Source organism: Rhinolophus hipposideros (genome assembly GCF_964194185.1).
Source record: "Rhinolophus hipposideros genome assembly, chromosome: 21".
NCBI classification, from domain to species: domain Eukaryota; kingdom Metazoa; phylum Chordata; class Mammalia; order Chiroptera; family Rhinolophidae; genus Rhinolophus; species Rhinolophus hipposideros.
In genome coordinates, this window is record NC_138067.1 from 16,403,727 (window position 1) to 16,425,153 (window position 21,427).

The 21,427-nt window shown below is 49.1% G+C and overlaps 1 protein-coding gene across 4 annotated transcripts in view; it reads left to right on the plus strand.

Annotated features, from left to right (window-relative positions):
- The first annotated feature begins 10,078 nt into the window (after positions 1–10,078).
- BEAN1 (brain expressed associated with NEDD4 1) overlaps positions 10,079–21,427 on the plus strand; it is a 39,024-nt gene continuing 27,675 nt past the window's right edge. For 2 of the 4 annotated variants that reach the window (XM_081031579.1, XM_081031581.1), the window contains exons 1-3: positions 10,144–10,270; positions 16,581–16,712; positions 19,814–19,920. In XM_081031579.1, the coding sequence (XP_080887705.1) occupies positions 19,896–19,920 (25 nt within the window). In that variant the 5' untranslated portion in view covers positions 10,144–10,270; positions 16,581–16,712; positions 19,814–19,895. Of the gene's footprint in view, positions 10,271–16,580; positions 16,813–19,813; positions 19,921–21,427 lie in introns of all 4 variants that reach the window. The other 2 variants (XM_081031580.1, XM_081031578.1) reach the window with 2 other exon arrangements.

Here is a 21,427-nt window from a genome sequence, read left to right on the forward strand (position 1 = left end):
CTTACATAGACCTGTTAGTCAAGGCCTTAGCCTGTCATCCAAGGCCTTATGACCTGCTGTCGTATAATGAGAAATATGCTCAGTCTTTGTCCCAGGTTCCTGGCATAGAGCAACTAAAACCCACATAATTTTCTGAGTGTGAAGGGTGATGGAGCATCTTTTGTTATGATATTTGTTTTTTGTACAGAGCTCCTAAGACTCTTGAAATTTCCTAAGCAATAGAAGTGTCTTTTGCTATTCATACCAAGCACTTTTGATCACACCAGAGTTGATGCTAATGAGATGACTTGGGAGAGGCCTCTACACAGCCTCAGGAGGGCTACAGTCACCAGAAAGTCCAAGTGATTACAGGGTTGAAATTTAGGTCCCACCCACTGACCTCCAGAAGGGGATGGGGGTGTGGGCAGGAGATTAAGCTGTATAAAACCTCTTGAACAATGATATTTGCTTCCTGGCAGGTGAACGCATGGAGGTGCAGGGAGGGTGGCATGCCCAGAGAGGTCATGGCAGTTCTACACCCCCATACCATGATTTATGCATGCCTCCCCTCTGGCTGGTCCTGAGTTGTAGCCTTTGTAATAAACTAGTAAACATAAGTGTTTCCCTGAGTTCTATGAGCGATTCTAGCAAATTATTGAACCCAAGGAGGGGATTGAACCCAAGGAGGAGCAAATTATTGAACCCTCTATTTGTAAACAGAAGGGTAGCTTTGCAACTAGCATCTAAAGTGTGGGGCATTCCTGTGGTAGTGAGCCCTTAACCTGTGGGGTGTGTGCTAACTCTGGGTAGTTAGTGACAGAATTGCATTGAGCTGTTGGACACCCACTTGGTGTCCAGAAAGATGAAGAATTGGTTCTTGGTGTTGGAAAACACTCCAGACCAGCCATTCCAGTCTTCTCTTATAACACACCACTCATTCACACTCAATTTCACTCCCAATATTCCAAATGACCTATGTCCCTGGAATCACCTTTGTACACACAAGTTATTCTCTCTTCTGGTATATTACCCAATCCATCCAGCTGTTAAAATCTTAATTGAACTTTAAGTTCAACTCAAGGAACACAACCTTAAAGCAGCCTTTTCTAACTTCCTCATATTGGGTTAAGTGTCCTTTCTTTGTCCATGTCTGGCACAGAAAATATATTGTTCTGTGACCATTGGTTTATTCATCTACCTCTCCTAACAGATTTGGGCTCTTTAAGAACAGGGACCTGGTTTTTTACCTCATTTTTTTTTTCCACCAGTACACAGCAGAGTTCTGGGCCTGCAGTAGGCATCAATGAGTATGTATGGGAAGCATGAATGGATGGATGCAGATGGGGTACATAGATGGGTACATGGATGGACAAATAGGAGATTGTGTGGACAAATGGATAGATGAATAGATATGAGAATAGGAGGAAGAATAAATGGATGTGGGGAGGATGTGGAAGTGGATAGGTGAGAGGGAGGCTAAGTGGATGAAGGAATAGATGTCAAAGATTTTATTTAACTCATGCCAAAGATTTTAACTCCTTAATGAGGGAACAAACAAGATTTATACACAATTTAAAGGTGAATCCCAAGCACAGCCACAAGTATAGCTTTTAGCACCCCCGCCCCCCCACACACAGGATATCAATTGACCTCACCTGATAAAATTCATTTGCATCTCAATGGGCAAGGATAGCTTGCATTACAATCAGTTTTTTCCAACTTAAAAAATAATAGAACATATCCAAGACGGCAGAGTAATAAACATTGAGCTTGCCTCATCCCCCCAAATTACTAAATTATGAAACAATCAGCCTGGAGAACCACCTGAAGTCTAGGTGAACAGGAGTCCTATAATTATGGATATAAAGAAGATTGGTAGGAGGCGCGGAGATGAGAAACGGGCTGGTCCCACACCCACTTGTGGTGGTTGAAAACCAGGAGAGAGCTCAACCACAGAGATTCGCCATGAGAAAATGAGGGACCCTAGCCCCTCACACCAAGCTCCCCAGCCTGAAGTACTGATGCCGGGAAGAGGAGCCCCCACAACTTCTGGTTGTGAAAAACAGTGAGGATTCCGACTATCTGGATGGGAAAGAAGGCTGTGGGAAATCCAAACCTCCTCTTAAAGGCCGGCCCAGGCACTCACCCTGAGCTGCGGGGGAGGGACAGTGACTCTGGGGCATCAGAGACATATGGGGAGAGACTACGTTGTGTAACTTCAGGGCAAGGACTGGAGGGACAGTCCCCATTTTCCATGTGGGGCCCTCCTCTGTGCAGCCGGCAAGCAGGCATCATCTTTCCTGTATTGAGCCCACCCTCACAGGCCAAGTCTGAATCTGATTGACCTCGTGAGCTCTGCTGCTCAGACCCTTCTGATTCATTGAGACCCTACCTCACCCAACTTGCCTACCACAGAAGGCTTTATCAGTGGCCGAAACTTACAGGAGCCAGCAGGTGGCAGATGGTCTCAGAGTCTCCTGGCTTTTTGTGGAGCTACCCCAGACCCAGTAGTGGTGGCAGCCATCCTCGGTTTGCCAGTACATGGGAGAGCATGGCTCTCTCATGCACCTGCAGGTACAGCACAGGCAGCAACCAACTGTGGATCACTTTGTAGCCCCTACCAGGTACTCCCTGGCCAGTCACAGGCAGTGGCTTACCTGGGTCTGCACCAGAGCCCCTCCCAAGAGGCCTCAGAACCAACATACTTGGAGGTTGGCGTCAGACCACAGCAGAGCACCATCCAATTAGCCCCACAAGCAGCACACACAAAGAGTGGTCTTAACAGGCACCACAGCCCACTGGGGTGAATCCCACTCAGTGGGGTAAGCCCCCCACACAGCAGACTGTAAGCTGTGGATATGGCCAATCCTTACAGCCAGTCAGCCTGAGGGTCAATACCACCCACTGAAATGCCAACAGCAATCAAGGCTCAACTATAACAGGAGGGCACACACAACCCACACAAGAGACACTCCTACAGCAGGTGACCAGGAGACTGTGCCACTGGACCCCACAGGACCCCTACTACATAAGACCACCTGGCAAGACTGGGAGACATATCAGCCCTACCTAACACACAGAAACAAATACAGAGAGGCAGCCAAAATGAGGAAACAAAGAAGTCCCAAATAAAAGAACAGGAGAAAAATCCAGAAAAAGATTAAGCAAAATGGAGACAAGCAACCTACAAGATACAGGGTTCAAACCACAATTGGTTGTAAGGATGCTGAAGGAACTCAGTGAGAACTTGAACGGAAAGATAGCAAGCATAAAAATGGACATGACACCATAAGAAAAGAACCATTCAGAAGTGAAGAATACAATAACTAAAATGAAGAATGCACTAGAAGGAATAACCAGCAGACTAAATGAAGCAGAGGCTAGAATCAGCAATTTGGAAGACAAGGTAGCAGAAAACACCCAGTTGGGACAGCAAAAAGAAAAAATAATCCAATAAAAATGAGGATAGTTTAAGAGACTGATGGGACAACATCAAGCATAACAACATTCACATCATAGGGGTACCAGAAGGAGAGGAGAGAAAGCAAAGGATTAAAAACCTATTTGAAAAAATAAGGACTGAAAATTTTTCTAACTTGGTGAAGGAAATAAATATACAAGCCCAGGAAGCTCAGAGAGTCCCAAAAAAGATGAACCCAAACAGGCCCATACCAAGGCACATTATAATTAAAATGGCAAATGTTATAGACAAAGAGAGAATTCTATAAGCAGCCAGAGAAAAGCAGTCAGTTAAGCTACACAGGAGTTCCAATAAGAGTGTCAGCTGATTTCTCAACAGGAACTTTGCAGGCCAGAAGGGATTGGCAGGAAATATTCAAAGGAATGAAAAACAAGGACCTACAACCAAGGCCAGCAAGGCTATCATTTAAAACTGAAGGACAGATAAAGAGCTTCCCCGACAAGAACAAGCTAAAGGATTTCATCACCACCAAAGCAGTATTACAAGGAATGTTAGAGAAACTTCAAGATGGAAAAAAAATTTAAAATATGAATAATAATATGGCAATAACTACATATCTACCAAAAATTGCTTTCAATCTAAGTAGATTAAAAGCTCCAATCAAAAACATAGGGTGGCTGAATGGATAAGAAAACAAAACCCTTACATATGCTGCCTATGAGAGACTTCAGATTGAAAGACACATACAGACTGAAAGCAAAGGAATGGAAAAAATTGTTTCATGAAAATGAAAACAAACAAAAAAAAGCTGGGATAGCAATACTTTTACCAGACAAAATAGACTTTAAAACAAAGAGACTCAGCACCCAGTAATTGCACTTCCTGGTATTTATCCAAAGAAACCCAAAACGCTACTTTGAGAGGCCATGTGCATCCAAACGTTCATTGCAGCACTGTTTACAATGGCCAAGATGCGGAGGCAGCCCAGGCGTCCGTTGGTAGAAGAATGGCTAAAGAGGAGGTGGTACTTACAAGGTGTGATCAAACAATATAGTGAATGTTTACATTTAAAAGACTTATTACAGTAAAAGACACATTGCCATTAATCCCCCTCAAAATACTCCCCCTCGCTTCAAACACTCTTATCCGATCGTTCTTGCCACTTTCTGAAGCAGTTCTGGAAGTCCTTTATCGTGAGTGTCTTTAGGTGTGCTGTCGTGGCTGCCTGGATGTCCTGAATCATTTTTACTTTGGGGAAGAAATAGAAGTTGCACGTTGCCAGATCCAGTGAATAAGGTGGATGAGGACACAGCGTAATGTTTTTATTTGACAGAAATTGCCGTACCAAAAGCGACGTGTAACACAGAGCGTTGTCATGATGGAGGATGGTTTACAGCACACTTTAAAACACATCTTCTCTTAACCATAGCTCACACCCGACTGACTGCACTGAACAAGTTGAAAATTGTCACATACCGTTACTGAGGTTTGACACGCTGCTTCCTATATTGAAGATCCCTGCCTTTCCGTTGGATGACACTTGGCATCAGCATTCACCGTATTTTCTGATTGCAACAGAAAAGGCTCCATGTCACACATCACTTCTGGTACAGCAATTTCTGTCAAATAAAAATGTTATAGTATGGGGGCCAGCCCGGTGGCTCAGGCGGTTAGAGCTCCGTGCTCCTAACTGCGAAGGCTGCCGGTTCGATTCCCACATGGGCCAGTGGGCTCTCAACAACAAGGTTGCCAGTTCGATTCCCGCAGGGATTGTGGGCTGCGCCCCCTGCAACTAGCAACGGCAACTGGACCTGGAGCTGAGCTGCACCCTCCACAACTAAGACTGAAAGGACAACACCTTGACTTGGAAAAAAGTCCTGGAAGTACACACTGTTCCCCAATAAAGTCCTGTACCCCTTCCCCAATAAAATTTTTAAAATATATATGTATATTACAGTGTGTCCTCATCCATCTTATTCACCAGATTTGGCACCGTGCGACTCTGGCTCTTCCCCAAAGTCAAAATGGCCATGAAAGGTAAACTTTTTGAATCTATTCAGGACATCAAGGTAGCCACGACAGCACAACTAAAGACACTCATGAAAGAGAACTTCCAGAACTACTTAGAAAGTGGCAAGAACGAAGGGATACGATGGGATAAGTGTGTTCGAAGATGGGGGAGTATTTTGAGAGGAGTTAATGGTAATGTGTCTTTTACTGTAATAAATTTTAATTTAAACATTCACCATATTTTTTTTTTATCGCACCTCCTATATGCAGAAACATTGCTCAGTTATGAAAGGGAATGGGTTCTTGCCATCTGTGGTGGCATGAAAGGACCTGGAGGGTGTTGTGCTGGGTGGAGTATGTCCGACAGAGAAAGACAGATGCAATTTGATTTCACTTATATGTGGAATCTAAAGAATAAGATAAACAAGCAAAACAGAAACAGACTCATAGATACAGAGAACATTTTAGTGTTTGCCAGATGGGAGGGGAGTTGGGGTGGTGGGTGGAAAAGGTGAAGGGATTAAGAAGTACGAATCGGTCGTTATAAAATAATCATGTAAAGTACAGAGAATATAGTCAATAACATGGTAATAACTATGTATAGTGCCAGGTGGGGACTAGACTAGTCAGTGGGATCACTTCTTAAATGAGATAATCATCTAACCACGTGCTATACTCCTGAAATTAATATAAAATAATGTTGAATGTCAACTATAACTGAAAATTTTAAAGGGGGGGAGGGGAAGCACAATAAGAGGTCCAAATTTCCAGGTATAAAACAAATAAGTTATGGGGATGCAATGTCCAGCATAGGGAATACAGGCAGTCACATTGTGATAGTGTGGTACGGTGTCAGACGGTTGCTGGACTTATCATGGTGATCACTTCTTTAGGATTATAAATGTTGAATAACTATTGTATACACCTGAAGCTAATATTGTATGCTAACTATATTTTTTAAGAAAAATCTTTAATTAATTAATTAATTAATTAATTAATGAAACGGTTCAAAGACCATGAAAGACACAAACCCCTAGAGAAACAGATAACCATGTGCCAGGTAACATGTAATATTCCGTTAGAAGGACATGCGGCAATCTTTTCTGCAATTTTAAAGTGCTTCACTTAACCAGTTGTGCATCTCTGGAAAGTCACTTAAAATCAGAGGGCCTCCGTCTCCTCATCTGTAAAGTGAGGTAAAACCACCAAATAAATAAATAAATAAATAAATGCTCCAAGCTCTCAGCAGAGAGCAGATCCAGAAAGAGCTGCTTCAAGTTTTACGTGTTATTTCCCCACCCCTGAGCTTTCTCCCTCTACTTTAGCACCGCCCCTGAGTTTGTTGGCCTTAGGAAAGCCCTGCCCCTGACCTACCACTCAACAAGCAAGAACCAAGCCCTTTTCCTTCATTTCCCCTTAACACCACCAAGACAGTAAATTTCACAGGGAAAGAGGAAAACTTTGAAAAGCTGGTGGGATAGATTTTGTTCCCTCACCTTCTTCCTTTTTAGAATATGGTGTGCTCCCCACCCCCAAAGCCAGGGCAATCTGGCTTTGTAATGTAATTCAAGGCTGGGGGGATGCTTTTGACACAATTCCATATGAAGAATATTCCAGCAAGAAGTAACCTTCTCGAAAGGTCTAATGGGTGTTTTAAACCAATATACCACCCAGAGGCCAGACCCTCCTGATGGCTTTTTCCCTTTCCTTCCTCCACCTTTAGTATCAGAAGATTCCCCAACAACTGAATTGATAAATTGACCATATCCTGTGACAGGGTCATACAGAGCACACTCTAGGGTAAGTCCCCAGGGCCTGGCACTCGGGACCTCTGTCCTGAGATGGCACTGCCTGACTTCCCACAGGTGCCTTCCTCCAGCCTTCCAGCCCTGCCCTTGACCAAGCAGACACTGAACACCACGGTGCTTCTCTGGCACTCAGGAGATGCTCCTCCTGCAAAGTCTGACCCCATACACAAGCCTCAAAAATATATGGACATAACTGCTGAAATAAAGAATCGTAATGGACTTGCACAAACTTACCCATGAGGATGTCCACGGCAGTCTTGTCTAGAACTGTGAAGAACTGGAGACAGACTGAATGCTCAGCAGTACAGGATTGGTTAAACTAAACACAGTACAGCCATCTGATGTAACGCTAGGCAGCCACTAAAAGGGTGACACCGGAAGACAGATGGTCAGCAAGCTTGCCCCACTTAAAGACACTTGTAGAGCTATGCAATTAAAAAGAAAGAAAACTCAGTATTAACAATGACTACTTTTTACGTTCTTCTTTCTCCTTTTGATGTTTCCCAAGTGTACTACACTAGTATATATTTGTGGGTGGATAGATAGGCAAACAGTCATAATCCAACTTCCTGAAACTAGATACACCACCAGCAGCCCCAATAGAAACCAGTTCTGGGTTCCAGTGTGAAGAACAAGCCAGATTTGCCAGACCAGGGATACTCAAATGGAGGGTAGGAGGGAATGAGCTCTTTAGGACTGGAACCTTCCACAAGGACTCACTCAAAGTCAGCTGCCTCCACACCTACAAAACACATCTACACATTCTCTTGCTGTGGAGGACAGAGTGTTCCATGCCGTGGTCACCGTCTGTCCCACAAGCTGTACCTGGCCCAGAACAGAGGTTGCTTTCTGCAAACCCCTCTTAGAGACTCACTGTAATTGATGTTCATTCTGACACAAATCAGCACCCCTCCCTCGCTTCCTGCAATGTGCTGGTTCCTGGAACAGGTTATTGTCCTGACCTGGTCAAGCATGTAAAGTAATTTCCCGTACCTGGTAGTGTTCACGTACTAGTACCCCCTTTACTGTATGTAATCCTTTGGCACCTGCCAAGCAGTAGAATCCATTTCGTCTTGCAATCACCCAAGACACACCTCATGTGTCCGTTTCTCTTAGTAAATTCCGTTAGTTGCCAGACTGGAGTGGCCAGCTTCTTTCTTTGGTCTCTCTCCCTGCCTTCTGCTTATGGAGGTAGACTTTGTCTCAGGGCTTCTCCCTGGGTCTGTATGTACAAACACTTGCCAAAGAAGACAGCTTACAGGTGAAAGTACTCAACAACCAAGGATCAACAGGTGTCTGCTCAATGAAGTCAGCATCCCCTTTAGCAGTGTTATGCACTGACACAGCCCTACGCTGGGGGTCCTAGAGCCTCCGGTCCTTGCCTGTCCTGGCCCCGGCCCTGGCCCACCCCTTCCTTTCTCTAGTCGTTTATTTGTTCATCCATAAAATAAATGCATGAGGTTGGACAAAGGGCCTCTTTCTTAAGACTCTGAAAGATGTTTCCCTTTATTCTGGCCCCTCTCCTGCATAGCACATATGTTCCCACGACAGCCCTAGATGGAGCTGGAATCCCCCAGCCTGAGGCCTACCCTCTCCCGCAGTGTAGGGAGAATGGGGAAGGCAGAGCCGGAGGCAGAGCCCAGAATGAACAGTTGTTACCAAAGGAGGCTGGGAAGTATCCTCACCCACTGAGGCCCTAGACCATGCAGGTCCCTCTGCCTCCCCCCGGGGAAGCCCAAGACATGGCGACTGGCAGAGCCGCGGTGGAGTGAGGTTTGTTTTTTCCATCAGAGCCTGCTCTGTCCCCACCCTTCCTACAGTGCCAATGGCTGCCTCACTTCTCTTCCATGCTACCCCATGGCTCCTCTGCTTCCCCAAGTTTCATCATCAACGTACGCAGCTCGTCATCAGGTTTTATTTTTTAATAAATGATACATATTTTTACTTTTTTTAATCATGTATTAAGAAACTAACTGCCATCAACAAAATTGGGGTTAGAAGAGTTATCAATAAAGCATTTCACCAATTCAGTCATCGAATTTAGAGTGCATGCTCTGTGCAGGCCCCCAAGCGTCTCCCTACTAGGGCTCCCAGCCAGGCAGGGGAGATTAAATAAATGATTCCACAAATCAATGGAGAGCACCTCACATCCCATGGGTACAATAAACAGGAGCTCTATTATAATGAAGAGAGGCCTGGGGGGGATGGGATGGGTTTGTCTAAGGCCCCAGAGGAGGACAGGAGCAGGAGGCCCTGCCAGGCTCGTCTGTCCCTCCCAGTGGCCGAGACAAGTTTACCGGCCCAAGTGTCCATTCCTGCCTCTGACCAACCTGTCTGGCTGTCCTTCCCTAGACATATGGTCTGTGTACACTTCTCTGTACACGTCTGTATGTCTTTCCTTCTCTGGTCCCCTCAGTCTGTATGTTACTCTCTACACACGCCTATCTGTCCTCACACGTCTGGCTGGCGCGCTGGCCTGCCCTCTCGGGACCTCCGGCATCTCGAGACCTCCCCGACGCGCCCGCCCGCCTGCCGCTGTGTGGGCGTCGGGCTAGCTGTGCGCAGGGGGGCGCAGCTCGGCCCTCCCCCTCCCCCGCGCCCCCCCATCTGAGGAATGACCGAGGCGGCAGCGCAGGGCTTCTGAGACTCCAGAGCCCCCGAGCAGTACCGCTGAGGCCCGGGAGGTGTGCCGCCACCTGGGGCGCCAGAGCCGGCGGTGGCGTGGGCGGCCGGGCGGGGCTGCGGCAGGGCAGGGCACTGCACGGCCAGGCTCGGGCAGCCGCCGCCTCGGCTAGGGCTCGCGGGCAGCGGTCGGCTCGGCTCGGCCCCGCCTCTCCTGCCCCGCCCCTGCGCGCCTGGCAGGCGGAGGAGGAGCGGCGCCCCCCGCGACGCCAGAGCCCGATCTCGAGCGCAGCAGCATCCGAGCGGGAACCGGAGCGGGAGCGCAAGCAGGAGCGGGAGCCAGAGACGAAGCCAGAGCGGGAAGCCGAGCTGGAGCCGAAGCTGGAGCCTGCACTGGGGCGCACCGAGCGGAACGAGGCTGCCAAGCCGAGTAAGGGGCGTGGGGCTGGGGGCGGTGCTGGGGAGGGGCGAGGAGGGGGTCCCGGGCCCCTCCCCTGCGTTCTGCGGCGGCCCCTGCGCGCACACATACACACACGCGCGCACACACACACACACACACACACACACACACACGCACACACCCGGGGCGCTGGGGAGGGCGGATGCGCGATCCCAAGCGGAGCCGCAGCGCGTCGGATCGCGATTCCCGCACTCCTGCGGACCGCGACCCCCAGCCCCCGCGCGGGCCGAGGCTGCCTAGAGCACGCCCTCTGGCCTCGGGGAAGGGGCGGTCTCCCGGATTCTTGCCTGACTCGAGTCCCAGATAAGCATCCATCCCGTGTGGGGGACATAAGACAGTCTCCCGGGCCCCGCGCCGTCGGTTTTGAGGATCTCTTAACAACACACCCAAGAAGGGGAAACCAGGATGCACTTTCGGTCGGGGTGGAACAGGAGAGGGGGTCCGGGCTTTGTGGAGTTTGAAGCTAAAACCCACCCCCCACCCTCCAGTCTGGAAGTTTGACCCTCCGACGTGTGGGTCACCCTGGCCATGCCCCCGCTTCAGTGCCTGCCACGCTGGCCTATCTCAGCACCAAGGGTGGGAGAGGGGGCGCCCCAACCGCAGCTTCTCCCGCTTTGGGGCATACTTTTCCTTGCGCGGTAAGTGGGGCCGGAGGCTGAGTCCGAGGCGGCTGCTCTGGCTGGCTACGCAGCGTCAAACGACATAGCCGCCTCTCCCCCAGCGCCCTCGGGAACTGGGTAGTGCCCACCCCACCCCACCCCCGGCCGAATTGCGCAGCTCTTTCTCTCTCCCCATCGGGTTCCTGGCTCGCGGAGGACCCAAGGCTGCCCTCCTGGTCCCACGCGGGTGCGGGCCGTGGGGGGAGGGGGGTCGTTGGCCAGGCCCAGGCTGGGAAGGGGAAGACACAAATGACAGGTGTGAGAGGCAGGGGTTCCAGAAGCTTGGTCCTTGGACTTGATCCACACAGTCCCACGCGCACCTGCCTTGACGATGCCCCTCCTGACTCTCAAACATCCCCACTGCTCTAGTGGAACAAGTGGCTTCACCTCCCTGTGCCTCAGTTTCCTCCACTGACAAGTAGGCTTGATTCTGTTGTTAGCAGAAGGTTTAAGGGCTTTGAAACCAGAGAATGGGCTTGGCTGATTTCCTGGCTGAGTGAGCTTAGGCAAGACACTTAACCTCTCTGAGCCTCAGTTTCCCCATCTGAAACATGGGGAAGGTGGGTTGGGAGGGTTAAATGAGATGATGCTTCTAGGGGGCCTACCACTGTGCTTGACACAGCCAGTATTCAGTTCAGGTTGGCTACAGGTGTCATTTTATGACGTGCCCAGCACCTGTAGATGCGGAGGCTGAGTGCCTTCCCCTGACGTGGTGGGGACATGACCCCCTCCAAAGTGGCCTTTGAATCCCCCATGGCCTTGTGGCCATCTAATTGCAATGCAGAGCTCCTTCTTTAGGGCCTTCCCTTTCTCGGACATTCCCTACTCCCCTGCCTTCTGCTGCCCCTCCCTACCCTGCCATCTCCGTTCAGGTTGGAAAAAACTGTATCTGACATTCCTTTTGCCCTTGGCTGATGTCTGCTGCCCTGGCAGAAGGCTCCTCATGTATTGCTCACACTTTGTACAAGGGAATTCTGCACACCTCCCTCCACTCCGAGGTGTGGGGGCGGATTGCTTTCCCTGAGGGGGGGGGGGAATCAGGCTGTCAGGGGGCTTGGACATTCCAGAGGTAGCAGTTCAGACAGGGAGTGGAAAGCAGCAGAGAGACCAGCCACCATGGCAAGGAGACAGCAGGATGTCTGAGGGGTCCCAACCCTGAGTCTGTGCTCATCCAGACCACTGAGCCACCAGTCCCCAGATGTGATGAACCTCAGAGACAAAATGGAGCCAGTGGCAACTGAGAGGTTAGAACGTCAGAGCTGGAAGGTCCCCAGGAAGAGTTCTGTCTGGTCTGTGCAGCTGGGGCCTCAGATCCAGAAAGAAATGACAAGGCCCAGGTCCTAGGGGGGGATGCTGGGATCCTTGGGGTGGCATGGAGGGTGTAGATGGCAGGAATATTGTTGAGAAGAAAACAGAGGTCTGGCTTGTGGACACCATGTTAGTCCTGGTCACCTGTAGCCCAGCTGTCCAGAACACGGTGGCAGAGGACGAGTGGGTCTGTCCACTTAGTGCCTGGTGGGGACTTGGTGAGATAAGCAGAATAAGCTGCTTCGTCAGGGCTCCTTCTACACAGAAACCCCCTCTCTCCTCTTCTTCCCCTATAGCCTACCCCCACCCTACCTCCACCCCACCCCCATTCACCCAGGAGGGTGTCACATCCCTGTATCTTCCATAATCCTCACTCCTCTTCATCCCAAAGGAGTTCATCAGAAACTAATTAGGAGGTTTGCCTCTTCTGGTTCACACAGTACTTGGAACAAGGCCAATAGAGGATGTGTTAGGGATATGGGCATTACCTTTAGTCTTTGGGAATGATCAATTAGACACACTCACAGGCCTGTTACCTTAAGCCTTTGCCTGGAGTGCTCTGAGCACAGAGTAAGGGGCAGAAAAGTATAAATCTGCTCTCGGCCTCCTAAAGGGAGAAACTGAGGCCAGGAGGGCTTCTGGAGCCCCTTGGCACAAAATTGAGTTGTGGCTGAGAGTGTGGTTTCCTGGAGTTTCACTATAGCATGTGATTCTGCGCAGGAGATTTACCTTTCAGAGCCTCAATTTCCTCTTGAAAATGGGAACAATATTACAGACCTCCCAGTACAGTTTTGAGGACTGAAGAAATAATATGCAGGTTCCCTCCGCTATCTGAACGCAGAGCATTGCTATGAAACCTTTCCTAAGCCAAAATGGCGTAAAGCAAAGAAGCTGTTACCTTAGGACACCTCTTGGTAACAGATGCACGAAATAAATGGAGATAAAGCACAGATGCTCAAAGACACAGTTCAAAGCTCTGGCTGCTTGATGCTGAGATGCTGAGTGTTGTTCCCAGGGAAGGAGCTTGGCAGGGCCACTCTCCCTGTTCTGGGTGCGCCCTGCCTCTATTACGGCTGCTGCAAAGCAAATGCTTAACACTATTTTCGCTTTTCGTCTTTTGTTGTAAAAGTCAAAATCCTCTTGGATTTCTTGCAGTTAGCAAAAACAGGTACTAATGTAGGTCTTGCCTAAAAGTGAAGTGGCACAATGCAAACTTTCAAAATGCATGAGATAATTGTATAGGAAACATGGCAATGCCAAGTGGACCCTTCCCAATGGCCTTGCTATGTCTATATTATGAACATGCCTCGAACACATGCTGTTTCCCAGGGATAAACGTTTTCTCTTTGAATTCTGACAACAGCCCTCTGATTTAGATACTATAATTGTCCCCATTTTATAGATGAGAACACTGAGGCTTAGAAAGGTTAACTTAGAAAGGTTAACTTATATAACTTAGCTAGTATAAAATACTTAAAATATCACCAGTAACTCATAATTTTATGAGTTTGTAAAATTGATAATTAGCACATTGTATCTTAGATGATATGTCATTAGTTATAGGGATGATTCCTCGGAGATCTCCAATCGCTTTATGTCTATATGTTAATTGTCCACGAGCTACAGAATTTTAGGAGACATCTTCACTTATTTTTTCTATTCAAACAGTAATCAAACTGATTTAAAAGAGCAGCCCCCATTTATTCCCACCCCTCTTCTCTCCATCTTTCTCCATAGCACTTATCATTGCCAACATCTATATAGCTTATTCATTTGTTTATTGTCTGGCCTCATCCATGTAATGTACACTCCCCAAAGGCAGGGATTTTTAACCATTTTTACTCACTGTGATATCCCCAGAGTCTAGAATAGTACCCAGCACTTAATATGTTTTGCAAATTATAAAGTGTTTTACAAACATAGGTTTTATTATTATTATTATTATTCCCAAGTGTATAGCTTGCCTGAAAATAAAACATTAAGGTTCATGGCACAATCATTTCCCTCAAGAAATTGGCAAATAGGACTTGCTCAAGCGCCAGGGAAAACATGATGAAGGTTAAGAACAACGGAGATTATTTTCCTAACATTTTAATAAAGCTCCTTATCAATAAGTTCAAAGACAAGTTAATTTTAAAAATCTTTGCAATAACGTATGACATGTTCAAAAGCAATTAAATTAGCTTTTAAAACTTTCAATGAGTTAACTATCACTGACTTATTCACTTAATTACTTTTTATTTTGTTAGCACAAAAGGCTTTTTCAAATCTTCGTTTAATGATTTTTTTCAGATTATACAAGTAATACACATTCATTGTAGAAATTTTGGAAAGTCATAAGAAATGTAAAGAACATAAAAATCCTTAAGCCCACCACTGCCTAGAAAGCACAGTGACTGAATATTTTAGTGTCTTTCCTTTCTAATCTTTTTCTGTCTGAATATTTTCTCTAGGATGTTGTTTTCTTTTACAAAATAAGGATCATGTTGTAGGCAGAGCTCTACAACCTGATAATTTTTATAACCTGGGGTTTTTTTTCCCCCTCTTTATACTGAAAGCCTTTATCTGTTAGTAAAATTTCTTTAAAAACATGATTTCATGGCAATATAATATTCCATTATAAGTATGTGCCATAATTTGCTCAGCCTGTCCTCTCTTACTGGACCATGGGGTTGGCTCCCATGTTTCATGCTATAAATAATGCTTGTCTGTGACCTCTTTAGTGGTTTTTTCGAGCCTTAAATCAGACTTCTCTACACACTTGGTCAGGACCTATTTGCCAGTTTGTAAATGGACTGGTTTATGTGGTTAGACAGAAAATCAAGCCTTAGAAGTTGGCCCTGGTTGGCAGTGGGGAAGTAGGTGGCAGCTGATCCTATCACAAGGAAATTAAGGTAACATGGAGACCCAGTAACCTCTAGGCACATCCTGGCTAACCTAGTGGAGAACGCATGTGGCCAGATGTTGCATGGAGACAGAAGGCCTCCTTGCTACAGAGGCTGCCACACCTGGATCTCTTTTCTAATCAGGACCAAGTTACCTGTTTGCAAATCTAAACATCCCCTGCCCACCTCTCTGCCACTGTTCTCTAGCTCTTTTTCCCCCACTACTGTGTTCATTCATTCCTCCATTCAATCATACAACGAACATTAATGACATTTATCCGCATTTGCCAAGGAGTGTTCGCCTCCATTGGGGAAGTCACCAGCTGGGTCCCAGCCTCATATAAAGACCTTCCTGCAGAGAAGAAAGGTTTTCTGCTGCCCGAGGACCCTCACCTGCAGCCCGGGGAGTTGGCCCCTACTTGGTGAGGCAGATGCCAGCCTTTCAAGATTAGTGTGGCTGACCAAAGTCCCTGGAATTTCTGATTTCCTTCTGGCTCTGGGCAATCACATGCACCCCACAGGTTCATGGAACCCCTATACAATGTCATCATTTGTTCATTAAGCAATCAGTCCCTGGGCATTTACTGTGGTGACCCCAGGGTACCAGTGGTTATCTGGGCTGTCTAGACCTGAAGTCACCACTTCCCCAACTCAGGAAGAGCCCCCATCTCTCCACCATCCCCCAGTCACCCCAGCAGACAATGGGAATCATCCTCAACTCCTCCCTCTTCCTTGCCCTTTACCCCTGCTTCTTAAACATCCCCTACTTAGCCCACTACGTTCATCAGAACCGCACAGCATGCCCTGCCCAGGGGCCTCTGCATTCTCTGCTCCCTCCACCCAGAGCCCTCTTTTCCCAGATAACCACCCGGCTATTCACCCAACTAGCTCCCTTCCTCCAGTCTTTGCTTAGAGGTCACCTCTCAGCAAGGCCCTCTGCAGCTGCTGTATCTGAATGTTCAACCTCCACCTACACACTGCTTCTGTGCCTTCCTCTCTTGTTACCTAACAAACGCCACCATTACGTTTGTGTCTCCATCACAAGAAAGCTCCGTGGGGACAGGCGATGTCAATGTTTGCTTCACCCATCTATCCCGAACACTCAAAATCTGGTACTCAAGGGATTTTCAATAAATACGTGTTGAACCAATGAATGTAGCCTCTCACCCTTTTCTCCAGTCACTACTGCCTTCATTTAGACTCATCATCTCCTTCCATGCTCCCCTGCCTCCTGTCTCCCCCCCCCCCTACACTGGGCCCACCCTCTACACAGACCAGGGAGACCTTCCTAAAACGATAAAAGCAGACCGCGTCCCTGCTTAAAATCCTCCGAAGGGCAGTCTTGGGGCAGGGAGCTCACCACCTCCCCCAACCCCCATCATTTCTGAGTCGCAGTATTGTAAAATGGGGATTTGTTTTGCGATCCAGTGACTGCACGTGACCGTGGTTGAGCTGCGCACCATAAACATCAGGACATCACGTGGCGTCTTCCACAGGCTCGCCCACTCCTGCCGCTCTGCGCAGTCTGCTGTCCACCGCGGTGACGCCGAACCCTCCCAGGTGGCTGCCGCGCATGCGCCAAGCCGCCCCTTGCCGCGGAGCCAGGCTCTCGCCGCCAGGAGCGCGGGGGCGCTCCCCTTACCCTCAGTCATCCGCCCAGGTCTGAGTGTCGCAGTCGGGGCCCCAGAGCAGATGCATTCTGGGAGCGGGGACGTGAAGCGGTGTGGGAGTGCCGCGGACTTGCCGCATACCGTTCAGTCACTTCAGAGCCTGGAGTGTCGCCGCCGCCACCCACCCCCCACCCGCCCTCCGGTTCCTAGCCAGACAATCCAGTCGGAGATGAGTCACAGGCAGGAACGCGCCTCGCCTGGGATGCTAGGCTCGGAGAGAGGCGGGCAGGGGAGACGTGACCTGGGAGCGGGCCCTTCTCCCAACCCCCACCCCTACAGTCCCTGCTCCAGGACTCCTCTCCCAGCAAACGACAGGCTCAGCCTGTCGGTGCCAAATCTGTCCATCCACTACCCCCATTACTGCCTCCTTACAGCAACTCCACACACATGGGGAGATGAGGGTGGGCACTTACTCACAAGGACACCACGTACCCAGCTTGGTCTTGGTGACCCCAACAAAAGCACCCAAGCAGAGGGTCTGATGCCACCAGTTCTATCTCCAGCAATCAAAGACGATTTCACTGAAGAAATTTCTCGAGCTGTGTTGACAGCTATATGAGTTTGCCAGGTAAAAAGGAAAAGAATGGCATCCCAGGGGAAGGGAATAGCCCGGAAGTATGAAAACCCCAGTGTGTCCAGGAAGCAGGCCAGCCAGAGTACCAGGGGTGTCAGATCTCTGGGGTGTCCCTGGCAGTAACTGAGGGGGACTAGGGATAACAGAGCCTCTCCCTGCACAGCTCTTCCACCATCTCTCTGACCTTGGCTGGGTTATATCACTGAGCCTCAATTTTCTCATCTGCAAAATGAAAATGATGTCACCCACCTGTTACAATGATGTTGGTGACCTTACCTGGCACGTGCAGGTGTTTGGTGAATGTGAACCACACCTGAAAGCCCAAGTGCCCAGAGGCCTCTACATACAGAAATGTCTACCTCACCCATGGCCAAACCAGCCAACCCCTCACCAAGCTCCCAAGCCATTTGAGAACTTACGCATTGTCCACCGAACACCGAAACTAACTACAGAAAACCATACATAATACAAGAGTTCTTGGTGCCACCTGCCCTAGGAGACCCATCTCCCACCTCCCTATACCTCGCAAAGATTCGGCCTTCATCTCAGGAGCCTGTGAGAAGAGTGCCTTTAGGCGGCCTCTAGGGGAAGCAGGACCCTGGGGACAACCCCTTGAAGTTTAGGCGGTGGTCAGCACCCTCTATGGCATCAGGTGCCACCAGGGCAGCCCTATAGGAAGTGTACATTCAGCATGCATTTATGAAGCACTTACACTATGCCAGGAGAGGTAGGCAGGGCCCTGGGACTGTGGAGGGAGTGGTGGAGGCCGAGACTTCTCCTGAGGGCACTGGGGAGCTACAGAAGGGTTTTCAGTAAGGGAGGGACATAGCCCATTTTGCCTTTAAGAAAGACCTCTCTGGAAGCAGCACAAGAAATGACCTGTCAGCCTACTTACATCCCCTTCTAGACACACAAGTGACCACAATGCACACGGGTACACCCTCAGACATGAATGCAGACACATGTACACACATGTATTTTTAGAAAGCATAGGTCCCCCCTGAGATCTTAGTGAATTTTCTGGTGTGAAATCCCAGTTCCCCAAACAGCCTGCCACACCAAGGAGACTTCTCTACCAGACTTGGGGAGATCACATCCTACCCTCATTTCCCTAGGCAGAACTTTCAAGTGGGTTTCTATGGTCCTGGGAGTGGGCTTCAGGCCAGCCTGGGCTTCACACCAGGGAGGCTGAGCTGGAAGCCACCTGGAGAGAGGGATTCCTGGGTCAGCAACAATAGCCCTCTCCCCTCACCCCTTCGGAGAGCAGTGAGGCCAAGCATCTCGTGCCAGGGGCTTGCCATAGATACCCTCATCCTCACAGCAGGCTCTTTCCCTATTGGCTCGTGACTACCAGCTTTCCCCTGCAAGAGCTCGCGGGGTTCTGCGTCCATGGTCCCTGCTCAGCAGCCCCCAAAGGTGCAGTTTGGTTTCTGCAAGTCAAGTGACCACACTCCCTAGAAAGAAGAACTATATCTCCCTGCAGTTCCACAGCCACATGTCATTTGGGGCTCAGGAGTGACTAAACCAGTTCAGATATTTCACAGCACCGGAGGATGGGTTACATTTTTAAAATGTGTCCTCCATTGCAAATGGGTGTTAGAGTGGGCTGGCACTCACTTGCTGCCAGACATCCAGGCTTCACACCAAGTTAATATGGGAGGTGTAGGGTCCTTTGGGGAAGAGACATTTCCATTCTCTAGGCCTTTATTTCTGAATTTTAGGTGTCTTTATTTCTGAATTTTAGGGACTGTGCTGGCTGAAGCAAACAGACCTGGGTTCTAGTCCCAGCCCATGATTAGAAGCTGAGTGACCTAGGACGAACTACATAACCTCTCTGAGGTTCAACTTCCTTATTTATAAAACGAGAATGAAAACATCATCTTCCTCTCAAAGCTGTTGGGACAATAGTAATAAGAATATTGTTTGAGCTGCACATCTGTGAACACCCTTCAAAAGCCAGCTGTGAAACCCTGAACTAGCCCCTCATCTTCTCGAGGTCTCAGTTTCCCCTTCTGTGAAATGAGGACATTGGGCAGATCTTTAAGCGTCCCTCTAGTCCTGACAGTTATAAGATGCTTGGGATGCCATGGCCCATTGCAGTTATCAGAGGCAGGGGGAGCTCATAGGTTCATGAGACAGGAGAACTCTGGCATCTCTCACTCTCACTCAAGGGTTCACGCAGGAGAGATATTCCACCCACCATGGGGACCCCAGCACAAAATTGCCCCATCCCTGCTCCAGCACCCCCATCCTCTGCAGCCCAGAGCTCTCCCCAGCTTCCACCCACAATGCACACATCTCAAAGTCACCATCCTCTCCCCAGAGGTTGACAGCCCAGGGGACATGGGTGCCCAGACTGCAGGGTCAATGGGTACTGTGTGGGCACCCCCATCACCAGCCTGTTTGTGTCTCTGCAGGTGAGCGGAGGGTCCTTCCTTGTGCGAAGTCAGAGCTGTGCACGTGGGCAGGCTGGCTCCGCTATTCTGCTCCAAGGATTACATGTCCTTCAAACGCCCCTGCCCCTGTAAGTCTCTTCCGGCATCCCTCTGGGCGAGGGCAAAGCTTGGCGTCAGGGTTGCAGAAAATCTCTCTAGGGTGTTTGGCCACAGAGTTCCAGGGGTCTGCGCAGGGGCTGATGTGGTGTGATGGGTGGGGGGAGGGCAACGCATGAGACCCCTGACTTCTGCAAGAGACATCTCACTTTTGTCCGTCCCTCTGTAGCAGCACTTTCCAAAGTGTGGATCAAGGTTCCTCTGAAGGATATTAACGAGGTTACTTAAAAATTCCATTGCCAAATGAATGTGGGAAATGCTGGGTGAGACAAGTTAAATAGGTTTTGCTACTGCAAGATGTTTCAGAGCCTTTAATGTGATGTGTATTGTGAGGCCTCCACAGGAAAGAGAAAGCCCAGGGGTCTTCCCAGACTTAATGGACCTCAAGGAATGTGTCATGGGAACTACACAGATCACACTCCCTGTCGTTCACTGTCCTAAGGAAACCCTTCCTGCAGCATCCCCTCTAGGAAGCCCCTCAGTTCCTAATTAATTTCCTCTAATGAAGCCGTTAGGTGATTTTGCACGTAACAGTCTTCTCATAGCTCCCTGGTGCCCACGAGGCCAGAAGTGGACTTAATCAGGTGTACCCTGGGACTCAAGGCTGCTGCCCCCTTTATCTTACTCCCCTCGTCTCCACCAGCCAACTCATGCTGCTACCCTTACCCCAGGCTCCCCTTCACCTCTCTCCATGGCAGCCACCTGCTTTCTCCCATGGCCCCCCAAACCCCTCAAAACTGCCGTCACTTGCTGCAATTTGAGAGGGCACACGTAACATCCCCATTCCTTCTCCTTGATGAGTTGGAACTGTGAGTCTGTGTAAAATCAGGGACCCCACCGTAGCCCCCATTTATCTCCCATGCTAACTCTGGCTCATGCCTCACCCCCACTCACTAATGTCTGTTCAAATTTATACCATTAGTATAAATAACGCATCTTGGGGATGGGGGTCTCTCTTCCAAAAAGACAAAACCCTAATTGTTAAATCTTTGAACATCAAGGGGCTGCTGCAGTAGTGGGTAGGGGGAGCTGGCATATCCTGTCTGGATGGAATCACCAGACATGCCTGGGGGAATAAGGTGACAGGGGATTCGTTGTGCAAAGAGTGGTGTTCAGAGAGGTGGGAGAGCCCAGCCTGGCCTCTGGCTACCACGGGTGCCCAAGGAGGACACAGGTCAAGCAATAACAAGGTCATTACTGATAGATAGTACAAGCTCAACTTGTTCTCACTGTCATCACTGGTTGTTCGGCATTACCAGGAAATCAAAGCCCAAGACCCAGGACAGGTATGAAGGCTGCTATTCAAGTGCACTTTGGAGCCCAGGGACATCTGCCCCAGAGGGCTGGGGTGGTCATGGCCTCGCCCCCACGAGCAGCTGGGAATGAAGGAGGCTAAGGCTGATGAGTGTGGAGAAGCTTCTGGGGCCAAGCCAGGCCCTTCAGAGCCCTGCCATCAGCACTAGTAGACGCCATCCCCGC